Source organism: Anoplolepis gracilipes, chromosome 10 (assembly GCF_047496725.1).
Source record: "Anoplolepis gracilipes chromosome 10, ASM4749672v1, whole genome shotgun sequence".
NCBI lineage: Eukaryota > Metazoa > Arthropoda > Insecta > Hymenoptera > Formicidae > Anoplolepis > Anoplolepis gracilipes.
In genome coordinates, this window is record NC_132979.1 from 10,365,876 (window position 1) to 10,380,320 (window position 14,445).

General features: G+C 34.9%; 1 protein-coding gene and 1 long non-coding RNA gene across 2 annotated transcripts; one reads left to right on the top strand and one right to left on the bottom strand.

The window, feature by feature from the left end:
• Nucleotides 1-8,707: 8,707 nt before the first annotated feature.
• On the bottom strand, nucleotides 8,708-11,081 carry LOC140670387 (dynein axonemal heavy chain 12-like). The gene is made up of 3 exons (XM_072900945.1): nucleotides 10,821-11,081; nucleotides 9,535-9,555; nucleotides 8,708-9,064 (listed from the first exon to the last, which is right to left on the bottom strand). The coding sequence occupies exons 1-3, from the start codon at nucleotides 11,079-11,081 to the stop codon at nucleotides 8,708-8,710; spliced, it is 639 nt and encodes a 212-aa protein (XP_072757046.1).
• Nucleotides 11,082-12,651: 1,570 nt separating this feature from the next.
• LOC140670167 (uncharacterized) lies at nucleotides 12,652-14,438 on the top strand. Its single transcript, XR_012047478.1, has 3 exons — nucleotides 12,652-13,215; nucleotides 13,365-13,551; nucleotides 13,700-14,438. It is a non-coding gene; the product is annotated as an uncharacterized lncRNA (long non-coding RNA).
• Nucleotides 14,439-14,445: the final 7 nt, after the last annotated feature.

Here is a 14,445-nt window from a genome sequence, read left to right on the forward strand (position 1 = left end):
TTTCTGGAGCAGAGTTTTTAAATGGTATCAAGATGATCTTAAACTGCACGTATTTTACATTTAACAACGTTATATATAGACAAACATTTGGGACTTCCATGGGCTCACCATTATCTCCCATCATAGCGGACATAGTTATGCAAGACTTAGAGATGAAAGCTTTGAACACATTATATTTTAATCCTCCATTTTACTTTAGATTCGTGGATGACATAATTATGGCTGTACCCTCTGACTCTATTGATTACACACTTAATACTTTCAATTCACAACATATTAGACTACAGTTCACTAGGTAGAGAAGGATCATAAAATCAATTTCCTTGACATAACTTTCAAGACGGAAAATAATATTTTAATATTTGACTGGTATCAAACCCACCTTTTCAGGGAGATACCTAAACTACTTCTCACACAACCCATTCCACCAAAAACGGGGCACAATCATCGGATTAGTGGACAGAGCAATTTTCCTCTCAAATCCCAGATATCACAGTAAAAATTTAGACATGATCATTAGAATTCTTTTAGATAATAATTACCCATTAAAACTAATTTTTAATGTCATCCAGCTACGTTTAAAATCTATCATTAACAATAAAATCCTCACTAGTGACACACCAAGTGAAGTGAAACCGGTTTATTTCACGATCCTTTATATACATGGATTAACAGAGAAATTTAATAGCATAACAAAAAATTCGAGAGTGAAACTCGCGCAGTATAGTCTTAACAAAATAATTAATTAATTAGAGCTCACAAAGACATCATTCCAACAGAATTAAAAACTAACGTCATATATAAAATTAACTGTAACCAGTGTGATACCTCATATGTTGACCAAACATCCCGGAAGCTAAAAAGAATCACAGAGCATAAAAGACATACACATCATAATACAAACACAAACTCGGTAATCACTAATCAGACGGGATTTTAACCATGATTTTGACTGGGATAATGTTAGAATATTTGATGAGGCTTCATTTTATACCAAGAGGCTTATCTCTGAGATGCTATTTATCAAAAGACAAAGGAATGGTCTGAATCTACAAACTGACACGGAAAATTTACCGAGTGTCTATCATGATATTGTTAATATTCTTCCAAAAATTTAGTGGTGGGAACACATTATATAAACACGTAACTTATATTGTTTTTTGACATTATCCGAGCGATCTCCACAGTACACGTAGTTGAGTCAACAATTTATTATCAACCGTCACAAAATATTGTTAAAGAGTGAGTGAGCGCCCAACAGTTATTGAATAGTGATTATCAAGTCAGATTTTACTTTCTTTTAAACATCACCAATTTTACAGATTTCAACGATCATTGTTTATTCACATACAATATTGCCAGGTCAGTGACTTCTTTGTAATGTTCACTCCGTCGTCTGTTAAATCATAATTAAACACCCATCGGAGACGGTCCATAATAGTTTAAGTCAATAGCTTAATTACACTTTTATTTATAATTTATTATTTATATTTCTCGGTTCACCTAATTTTTATAATTATAGTTTAATTGTTACGTCCAGGCCCGTAGAAAGGATGGGTCAGAGGAAGGGCGTAACAGGAACTGTTCCGATGTCAAAAGTCTTATCGACGAGTGACTCGGTCGAGCAAGCTGCAGGTTAGCAAACAGGTAAACGACGGGTGTCATTATTACTCTGTTATGCGAACGCTCTCTCGGTGGTCCCTTTTTGGTAAGAGAATCGAATCTCTTTTACGCGGGATGGGACCAAGTGATCTTTCGCGTGGAGAGAGTGAGGGAGTTAAATAAATTTACTGATCATTTAATATTTAATTTAACATTTATTCAATTAATTCCTAACGTTGTACATATGATCTTATTAATATCGGCCTTAAAATTATTTGTATGAGAGTGTGGATTGCAGGTGTTACATAAGTACGGAGGTCATCAACCAGAAAGGAGGGGGAACGAGTGCAATTCTAAAGATTTTATCCTGGTTGGTATTTGTTACAATAGTTTATGAAAAAAAAAAAAAATAATAATAAAGATTTGCGAAAAGTGTTATGTATGTTACGGCGCGATGTCGATGTCTTCGAAGACGCTATCTATAATGTTGAGGAGAGCGGAATCGGACATGGATGCAAGCTTTGATTCTAAGGAGGGAAGCGCAGAGGTGTCAGAGTCTGCTAGGGAGTATTCCAAAGAGGAGTCGGGTAATTCTATCGTGTGGTTCGATGAATTATCCGAGAGGATTACGGACGAGGAATCGGAAAATGTTGGGGGAGACGACGGCGGTGAGTCATCGGATATATCGATGACCGAAGGTGAAAGGGGTACGGGGGAATATGATGGGGAAGGAAAATCTATTTCAGGGTAACTATGGGTAGGTGGGAAAAGCGTCTTTAACGGGGTGGAACAGCGCGGGTACTGCGGTGAAGAAAAGGGGGAATCTAAACTGTTGGTTTCGCTCACGATCGTGTCGTCCGATCTATGATCTCTATTTGCTCGCGACAATCGGCGGGTCGGCGCGATTTTAGGCACTTTAAATAAAGAACAGGGTTGAATAAAGGAGAAAGGATGTAAAAACGATGTAAAAAAAAAACAAAAGAGAAGGAAATTAAACTTACTACTTAGGCAGATTGGTTGCGTTTTAGCAGCTGGTGTAGTTGTGGCCCCAGTTATGGGTCTTGCTCGGCGGGTAATCGTTGTTGAGCACTGACTCTAATAGGTTTTAAGACGTAATCGGAACTCCCGCTGTGTAAAACGAATTGCTTGAGTCAGCGAACGACCGAAAAATCTGTGCCGAATGAATCAGACACGGTACTATCGACTGATTTTAATTTTGTGGTGTCTAATGCGCGAGTCTTCCCTTTTTATATTAAATCTTGAGGGCGTGTTAACAATTTGGGCGAGAGTATTTTTGAGATTTTGACGTGTAAAAAGCTGTCGTTCGGTGAGATCCTTCTTATTTTGATTGTTGCTGATCGGTGGGCTCTGTACGGCCTCTTAGGAAAATTGGAGATTCTTCATTTGGTTATCTCCTGGGATTATGCGGCTGTTTTTATCCATTTATTTATTTAGGGGATCTCGCTATCGATCCTTTTCGGTCATTTCTTTGAACATCGATTTCAATGTTTAAAACATTTTTTCGTTCCGCGGCCCTCTTATGACTGGTCGGGCAATTATTGCTTTATCTTTATAAGAGGTAAAGACGTAGAGCCGACAGTGCGTAGCGGCATTATTTGTTTCTTTCCTAAGATTATGCAGCTGTGTTTGTCGATTTATTCATTTAGAGGATCTCACTATCGGTCCTTTCCGGTCGTTTCTTTTGACATCGTTTTCAATGTTTTAAAATATTTTTCGTCCCGCGATCCTTTTTATGATTAGTCGGGCGATTATTGCTTCATTTTCGTGGGAGGAAAAACGTGGAGCCAACAGTGCATAGCGGCATTATTTGTTTCTTTCTTAAGATTATGCAGCTGTGTTTGTCTGTTTCGTTGTTTAGAGGATTTCGTTATTGATCCCTTCCGGTATTTGTTTAGATATCGTTTTTAGTGGGTCTAAACATTATTTGATAATAACGGTTTTTTTCTATTGCGCGACCCGTTTTTTGTAACCGATCGGACGATTATTGTTCATTTCGTGGGAGGAAAAACGTGGAGCCGACAGGACGTAACATAATTATTGCGCTGAAGAAGACTCAAAATTAGAGCTCGAAACGTCCGCATTCAATGTAGTTAATTGTATTTTAATTTCTTTTAACATTTATCGTTTTTTAATATCATCGATTATGTAACTTTGCGTTATTGCGATATATAATTTGGTTATTAGTAATTTATTACTAGAGCGTATTATTTGCGTATATATTGCGACATATGTATGATTAAGTCCAAAATTTTCTGATATCATTTATAATATACCTTACTTTGTTATTTATTATATCATTCGTTAATTATTATCTATTCCGTTTGTCATGACACATTTTTGCTCTCTATTGCCGATTATAATTTATTGTTCTTAGTTTAAGTTATAATCTTCACTTTACAACATTTGCGTGTTTGCCATGCGTGTACAAACAACGTAGGCATAAAATTTTGGGCCACCGGACACAAATGTCTCGATATAACTATCATGGCCGTAGCTTTCGAGCTCATCCGTCAAATCGCTCAAAAAGTTTTCCGTACGAGGTTTATATTCATTTTGGTCACTGCTGCTCACATAAATACATGAATCGGTATCGTAATATAAAACGCGACGATCTAATCGCTCTAAATACGAATATAATCTTAAACGCGCCTGTGCTATCGTGTACGCTGCTATCACTACATTTGTTAACGGGGAGGGAACAACGGATTTGTCGCAATCGCCAGGAAACATATATTACATCGTCGTTTACGGGTGATATATCGATAGTAGGTGTTAGAGCGGGATTTTAACCCAGGAGCTCGAGGGGAGTGCGGGGGCGGGGGTATCTGGGAGGCGCGAGGGGTCTGGTATTACGGGAAGGGGGGAGGGGGAATTGTGAAGGGTCCTACTTACGTTCGAAAGCAGATGTTTATTTTTGTGATTGATTTATAGCCAGAGCATTTTAGAAGTCATAAAACTTTTCTTTTCTAATTTTTACGATCATTTTATGACCATTAGGACATTATGGAAAAAGAGATTTTAAGCGCCGACGTTCGACAGCTTTGCACCCTCGCGGAAAATCTCCCATAAAACTGAAGTATGACATCTTCCTTATTAATTTAAGGAAGAATGCAACGCATCAGCGCCAACGTTCGGCTGCTCGAATATAAATGGGCGCTCTAGAGTCCATAAAACTGTTTTTTTTTCTAATTTTTATGATCATTTTATGACCATTGGGATATTATGGAAAAAGAGATTTTAAGCGCCGACGTTCGGCAGCTTTGCATTTTCGCGGAAAATTTCCCATAAAACTGGAACGAAACATCTTCCATAATTTTTAAGGAAAGAATGTAACGCATCAGCGCCAACGTTCGGCTGCTCGAATTTGAAAATCTGTCTCCGCGTTAAAACATATTCAGCAGTCGTCGAGTGTCATTCTATTAAGTGCAAAATGAATATAAAAGCAGAAGATGATTGTCATCGAAGACAATGAAGATGTGATTATCATCGATGACAGTGATGAAGATATGAACGATGAAAAAGTGGAAATAGTGATTATGAGAGTGACCCCGAAGACTATTTAAATGAGCAAGTAGTGCCGTTAGTGCGTGAAGACTTACGAAATATAACCGAATGACGGCAAATGTGCAATATCATATTTTATTATGAAGTGGAAAAGTACAACGAAGGAAATATGAGAAATTTTGTTCTGGGTGTTTCATTGAAGTACCAGACTCATATACACATGGTAAAACTGTGTACAAACATCAAACTGGACAATATATTCATCATAGTTGGAACTCATGCAATAACTGTCGACGTTCACTGTGCCAAATAATAGCATGTAGTGTGTGCCGTTTTTGTGCGCAGGAATAAACTTTTGTAGACATTGCTAGGACTAAGTGCTGTGAAAATGATGAGCAAAAAACTATTGAATACGGTGGTGCAGTTTCAACGAAATCGCGAACTTGGTATAAAAAATTCTTCAACCGTGATCTCCAATCTACGATCTTATATATGGACTAGTGAAAACGATAGACTAAAAGGAAAGCCTTGCGAGAATTGTTGTTTACCAGGCGGGAATCGGCAAGCATGTTCTGAGCAGTTGCAAGAAATCCATCGGGAAATCCGCGAACATATTGAATGGCTGTTGTATCTACAACATGTAGACTTTTTAGAAGAGAGAAGAAAGCGGCTTGTCTCTCATTTAATGAATACACACATGTGGTAAACAGAGAAGTTCTGCACATCCTCTACCCTTTTTACCGAGACGTTACCTAGCCTCCACTGAGACAGTCATAAAGTGACTGTGGTCCAGTGTATTCTGTGAAAAGTTTAAAAAAAAATGTCGCGAATATTATCGTTTCTGGATGCTATGTTCAAGGCCGGGTACCGTCGCATGATACTTCCTGAATGGGTTGATAGGCGATATTATCGCCGTTCACTTCGTCGGGCGAAGAATTTGGCTCGCGCTCTGTTCCGAGCGTTACTGGACGTTTTATTCGACGATATAAGTAGTTTTTTATTATTTTATTATTTTATACGCTTTATATTTTTATAATATATTTATAATATATTTATATGTGTACGTTTTTACCTTTTACAGCATTACAAATATAGTTGCCACCACCACATCCCGGGATACATAAATATAGTGCCATGGAGAATGTGCGCTGGGTGCGGGCTTGTCGAAAGGAGTCTGAAGAATGGGAGGACTTATGGTGTGATGGCTCCCGTGCCCGCGAATTAGATGCTGCGCACCCCCATATATACGTGGACATATTCGACCTCCGCAGCTTATTCGGAGAAGAGCCCCTCGTATTGTAAGTATCTCTACATAATATGCTCAAATTTTAAATATATTTTAAAATACTAATAAAGATGTTCCTTTTTTTGTTTCAGAGATGCTGCGCCTTCTCCCTCCCGCCCCCTTATTTTAATTTTAATTAATTTTAATTTAATTTTATTTTTATCCGCACGCACGCACGCACGCACGCACGCACGCACGCACGCACGCACGCACGCACGCACGCACGCACGCACGCACGCACGCACGCACGCACGCACACAGAAAGAGAGAGAGAGAGAGAGAGATTTTTTGTAAATAAACACACACCTTCTTGAATAAATATTATATTTATGATAAATACGTATATTGCTTACTTGCGCTGCTTTTATCTATCCTATCCTTCTTCCTTCATATATTATATATATATATATAATTAGATATAATAAATTAATATTTAATATAAAAAAAAAATTCTCTGTTTGCATTCTCGTATCATCTTCTTCGCCTTAATGTAGCGCTATCTCTTTCTTTCCTAGCGCTTACTTTCTCGCTCTTCTTCGTCTCGCGCTATCTAACTTTTAGGTGTTGGCTCTCTCTCGCGGTCCCTTCGCATTCTCCCTTCCCAGCATGACGTCATCCCCCGCATCGAGCTACGTATGAGAACTGGGACTGTTTACGGGTGGGAGGAAGCACGGATGGGAAATGCGTGCGAATAAATTATATCATGATTTAAATTTAAAAAACTTTATTCTTCTCTTTTACATTTTTTTTATTATTACATATTGTGACTAAAAACTAAAGTTGCCAGTTCGCAATTGACTAGTTGATGTTTATTGAAGGCGTCGCTGGCGCGTATTACATTTGATACTTCTTTATTATCCGTTACAGTGGACGCGATATTGGAGAATTGTGTAAACTTAATATCGACTGTCTCGGTGATTCTAACCAATCGATCAAAGGTTACATCGATGCATTGATCGAGATCAAACATACGGTGTAACGTCGGTTCAATCATCATCATCATGCGTACGTTTAAAGATTCGAGACTTATAAGTTTAGTATCGTTAATGGTATGAACTCGCACTGTTAGCGGTCCAACACTTATAAAATTATAGGTATCTTTAGAGTCCTTTCGCAGTAAATCGTGAATATTGCGACGTTGCTCGTAGAGTCCCTTCCACGTTTCGAGAGATAATACCAGTTTCTTCCCTTGATGATCTCCTATGACAATTTCCACGTAACTCGGTGTACCCACGTTGATACTAATTTCAAGGAATTTGAATTCTGTGGCTGTCAATGCGTATCGTCTACCTAGTATACGAATCGCACGACGCTTCAACGAAATGCTGTAGAAAAATAAAAATAAAATTAGTTTAAAAAACAATTTGTGAAAAAATGAAAAGAAGTTAAACAAAAACTTACTTCTCACATTTGTTCTCAAACGATGGAGTTTCATTACGACTCGGTACGTAATTATTCACGCTTCTGCTGGGGCTGCCGCTGCTTCTTTCGACGTAGTACATATTTCCAGATTTCAAAAATGAACCACTTTCACGAACGGTTAACGCAACACTGACCGTATGAAGAATCAAATATGAAGAATCAAATATACGTGACACCCCGTTTTTTCAAAATAGTGGGGGAGGGGAGATTAGTGGTAAATGTGGTGAGAGATTCTAGAATACTTTAGTGCTCTGAAATTTTTAAGAGAAGGGAGAGACGATATTCGGATAAAAAAGAATTCTTAAACGACTCGTGAGGGAGGGAGGGAATAAGGAGGAGGAATAAGAGATAAACATATTAACTGTGAAAATTCCCCATCAAGAAGATATCTGGCAGAATGATCCGGACGGATCAGTGCCAATAAGACAAGAAATAAAAGAAGAAGATCAATCAAAGGATCTCATTTTCATCTGGCCAATAAACATTGTGTCCAATCGACACTCACCTCTTAATAGTATATATATCATAATGTTATATAATATATTAAGGTTATTAAAATTGGGCACCAAGGGTTTGGGTAATCATTTTCTGGAATTTTATCAATTTAAAATTTTATTAATTTATTATTTTATAAATTATTCCTAATAATTTTAAAATAAAGACATAATAAGCTTTTATATTCTATTGTAACTATTACTTTTCTGTTTTCATAATCAGGACGTATATTTGCGAATCATAATAATTTTTTATTTAAAAAATTGAAAAATTGATAAAAATATAATATTTTCTATATGATAGATTAATTATAAGTATAAATGATTGATTAGAAGTATAAATAGGATTATTTATTAATAATAAAACAAATGTAAATATTCAATCATCCAGTTGACAAAGTAAAGCTAATCCTCTTTTGATCCAGTGATTCACAGAGTAATTTGTATCCAAAAAAATTGATAATATATAATTTGAAGAATGTCCTGTAGTCTTGAGCACACCAAAACGCGCTGATGTTATATAAAGCGGACACTCGTATCGCTCTCTGATAAAAATAATTGCCACATCGCAGGGTTTTAGCCATACAATTGGCATAGGATCCCACAGTATTTTTGGATAACTCTCGGCCAGCAACATTCGCTGGAGGTCCCAACGTGCTCCGCTTAAATACATTCCATAAATGTAAGCTCCATCGATAGGCGGACTGACTATCTTGGACTGATGCATCGAAATTACCTAAATAATGTTGATTTATTTTTTAACTAAATAAAAAATATTTCTTTCTTTGTTTTTACAAAAATATAATAAATATAATATATGCATTATTTAGATTATATAATAATATAATATTGTATTAATAGAATTAAATTAATATAATAGCAATACAAAGTGTCCGAAATAAAATAATAACTAAAACAATAATTGTTAAGAAATAATTGTTCAAATAAAAGTACATGTAGTATATTTTTTAAATGGTATATAATATTTTGAACATCAGAAGGTAGTATCCTAAAATGAGTTCAATCATATCAAATGTTGATCTTGAAATAGATTTTAAATATAAATAGATATTTTTAGGTTATAAAATGTTTGACTTCTTTAATGTTATCCAGGATGTATTACGTGGAGATAAAATCTGATAAACAGTATGTACGTGCATTTGATTTGGTATCATTAACATATTTGATTTGATATCATTAACTTACCTTGGAACGGGATATTACTTTCTAGAGTTCAAAATATCATGTGTCATTTAAAAAAACAGAGTATAAGGCACCTTATTTATACATCTTAAATAACTTATAAAATATTTATTAAATGATTGATGTGAAAAATTGTTATACAAAAAGATTTGTGTAAATATTCGGATTAACTTACATCTTACGGATTATTTTTATTTTGATATATGTATGTATATTTTATAAAAAATATATATTCCTAAGTTATACACATTTTGAATTTTATAGTACGCTTCTTTTTGGTTTTTAAGATATACTATTTTGAAATATTGTAAAAATAATATTTTTAGGAAAAAAAGAGTTAATGTTTACATTAATTTACATAGCTTGTGAATTGTTTTCATTTCTACATATATTATAGAAGACATGGTGGAAAAGCAACATGGAAATTTCGAACTTGGCAATTTCGAATGAGGTCAATTCTAACGTGATCAAATTTAACAGTAGCCATTCCAAACGTGGGTAATTTGAACGCTCCCGTCAAATTGGTGTGCAAGTAAACCCCTCCAATAAAAATAAATGTTTCAAAATCACATATCTCAGGAAAAGATAGCAGAACTAAAAGATAGCAGAACTAAAAGATAGCATCACACAATTCAAAGCATTTATTATTTAAAAATATACCCCATAATATGTATATATCAAAAAATGAATTGTAAGTTAATCTGAACATTTATTAAAAAGTTGCATAATTTCAAAAGAGCTATAAGTCATAGTTATTATATTGATATGTTTCCTTGAAAAATCAAAAGCACGTAACAACACTTCTTTAGCTATAATTAATTTTATTATATAAAGTGAAAGAAATTATACGTTGAAAGATATGCGGAACGTATTTTGATTTAAATTGCCCGAAGAGAAAAATACGTTTCAGTCACTTCACATTTCCACAACAATAGTAAATATATATATTTTTAAATATATCTAATAATTTCAAGTTATATGATTTCAAGTCAACTTTGCTTTAACAGATTTTTAATTTAAAAGTTTAATTATAAAGATATATAAAATATTAAAAATTGAAAAGATATATAATAAATAACTTCGACATTTTCGCTGAACGAAGACCTTTTTATATCGTTGCCATTATTAGAAAATATAATTACGAAGATGTAAAATAGTTTTATGAGATTTATATATGTATAAAATATTACATTTATAAACTAACTTACATTAATAAAAAATTAAAATTATTTTGTAATTAATCTAATGTTTTATTATACATATTTGCTATTACGGGTAGTTCGGCATACCTCGAAATCAAAGTCGATTTTGTCGATTGGTATCTTGTACTTTCTGGCATAATTTTGAGCAATCGCCGTAAGAAAGGCGTGCGCAAATGAGAATCCGGATATCCAAAATGTCGTTGGTTTTCCATAATCTAACCAATTTTGCAATATGCCAAGTCGTTTCGAAAGATCATCCACGAAATTTGGTAGTCGCTTCAAAGTAGGATAGGCGCACGCTTTCATCCAATTGAGCGGAATTTTCGCATTAAGTATATTGTGGGCCATTTCCTGTCATTAACATATATATATTAATATATATTAATTATATATATATATATATATATATATATATATATTAAACGTATATATATTAAACATATGTTGAAATATATTGTTGAGCATTTCCTGTTATTAACATTACATACATATATGTTAATAAGTGGAAGTAATTGTCTTTTAATAATTAGGTGAGAGAACGTTTTATTTTAAAACTTTGTTTTAAAAAGTTAAATTTTTTAAAATTGTATCTTTGTTAACATATTTTTACTATATTTTTATTACATTTAAAATGTATATTACGGTCGCTCCCGCGAACGATCGCCGGACAACTCGGTCGAGATCAGGGTTCGAGGTATAGTCGAGTTGTGACGCAAGATTCTGTTTTTGAAAGTCGTTTTATTGTATTGCAAATTGTGTGTACAAGTAATATATATGTGTGTATTGTGTGATGTGTGTTGGGTGTATGTCTAATCGCTGTGTTGTGGATAGTGCATTCGGTGTGTGCATGCGTGCGTGCGTGCGTGTGTGTCTGTAGACTTATAATTAATTCGTTTTGCTTCATTTTACAATTACGGTGTATCTCATTTGCTGATATGTTACAGTTCTCGATGTCGGGTGGTGGTGTCGGTATATCGGTAAGCGGCGATATCTATTTTTAGCTCGCTGTTTTTGCGGGGAAATCCCAGTTGCTCACAGAATAAATCGGATACAGTAGGTGAAATGAATCGGACACAAGTCCAATCGGACACAACAAGAAACGGACACACGATAGTTGAAATCGGACAGAGTGATAATCGGACACATTGCTAATCGGACACAGTGCAAATCGGACACAACAAGAAACGGACACACGGTAGTTGAAATCGGACACAGTGCAAATCGGACACATTGCTAATCAAACACAGTGCAAATCGGACACAGTGCAAATCGGACACAATGCCAATCGGACACAATAATAAACGGACACATGGTAATTGCAATCCAATCATTGAACTACATCCTAACTGGAATGAGCGCAGCTATTGTTTCTGAGTCACGTGACCTGTCTAGAAAGAGAAAGCAACATCAGAGTATTGTTCTCTTTTTCCAACATATACAATTTATGTAAAGTTAGGTTCTATGTATATGCATCGTGCGAACGCGAATATAAATAACCTCAACAATAATAAATAATTATGGTATTTTAAATATGATATTTTTCTTAAAATATCAATATATATACATATATAATACAAGGTGTTTCATTTTAAGTGATATGGTCGATTATCTTACGAATTGATGATTTTATTGAAAAATGTTTCAGACAAAAGTTGCATGGTTTGAAGAGGGCAATATGATGGAAATGTGGACTTGATCTTAAGTGACCTTGTCATAATCAGGTCAAAATCATTAATGTTTTTTTAAATGAAAACCTCTATTTTTTATTACATATTCTTGTAACTTATCTCGAGAGCTTTCCGAAACACTATAATAAAATGTTTTTTCATTAAATACTTTTAGAGTTATAAGACTTCAAAGTTGCAGTATTTTGACAATAATTATGTTAAAGTAAAAATGTGTAACTGCTAGTTGCAAATTCAGATTTTTTCTTAAAGATAACTATGTGTTTTAATTACGCCAATTGATTTGTCTCATTATTCTGTGCATAAAAGTATTAGGGTAAGATAATCGAGAAATGATATTGTATTTTATGTCAAAATACTGCAATTTTGAATAAAAAATAGACGTTTTTATTTAAAAAAACATTAATGACCTTGACCTGATTTTGACAAGGTCACTTAAGGTGAGGGCATTTCGTTATATGTATGTATATTTTAAATAATTATATGTAGCTCGTAATTATTCTGTTACTCTGGTTATTTGATATCTGATCAATATGCCTGATTGCAACGTGAATGAGATTGTCGATATACTTCTAATGCTTGGTGAGTGCAGAAGTAACTATCGCAGAGCTGCAGCTTTATATCGTCAGAGGTTTCCTAGAAGAAGGCGATCTCTTATTCAAATGATAGTACGATTCGCGTAATAGAGCATCGCGAAAGACGCAGGATTCGGAGATGAAATAGACAACCTAGAGAGCATAATAATATTGAAGATGTGCGTACTATTGCTGTATTAGATGCTTGTTATGAATCCAAATGTAAGTATTCGACAAATAGAGAGCGAGTTTGGTATTTTAAGAAGCATAGCTTCCAAGTATTTATGATCTTTAAATTTTCACTTTTACCATGTGACTCTCACACAGATACTGTCTGATAATGATATAATACATAGGGTCGAATATTGTAGGTGATCACAAAATACGTTGTGGGAAGACCCAGATTTCTTTATGTATATTCTCTTATGTCTTGTTTAATGATGAAGTAATACTTCACAATACTAGGCAGTTAAACAGACATAATTGCCACAATTGGGCGGAAGAAAATCCTCGATGGTTTCGGCAGATTACACATCAACATTGAAGCTTGAATGTTTGGTATGGGATTCTTAATGCATATTTTATAGAATTTTACTTTTTTGACGATATTTTAAATGGGCAACAATATTTGCATTCTCTGTATAATAATTTACCGACTTTTATTGAAAATGTCGATTACCACACAAGATTTAATGCTTGGTTTCAGTATGATGGTGCACCAGCACATAACCACCAAAGAGTTCAACGTTTTTTGAATGAAAGGTTCCCTCAGAAATGAAACGGACATGCAGGACCTATAGAATGGCCATCTCGTTCTCCCGGAACGACCTTCACTTGGACACGTTGCAAATAGACACGGTTCAAATGGACACTGATCACTTGGACACCATTCATTTAGGCACCATTTATTTGGGGAAGGGTCCCATTAATACACATCCCGATAGTACACAATACATATTGACCGATGCCTAGGATAACCAGCACAGTTAGCCAATCAGAAGATCCTAATGTTCACTGGCCAATTAGCATTGTGCCCTATAGGATCCCGTCCTTTATTTGGACACCGTTCATTTGGACACAAAAAAATGCGCGCTGTTCACTTGGATACTGTTCAATTGGACACCATTCATTTGGACACTGTTCATTTGGACATCGTTTAGTTCGACACCGAAAACGAAAAGTCGCAAACCTACGTGAAATCGTATAATTATAGACCTTGTTACGCATGCAAAGCACAAACGATATGAATTGTACCTTGCTTTGCACAAAAAGTCGTAAACCCACGTAAAATCGTATAATTATAGATCTCATTTCGGTGTCCAAATAAACGGTGTCGAAGTAAACGGTGTCCAAAATTTCGTGTCTATTTGAACCATGTCGAATTTTACTGTGTTTAAATGTATCGCTTCCGTTCTCCTGATCTATCTTCGCTTAATTTTTTTTAATGCATGG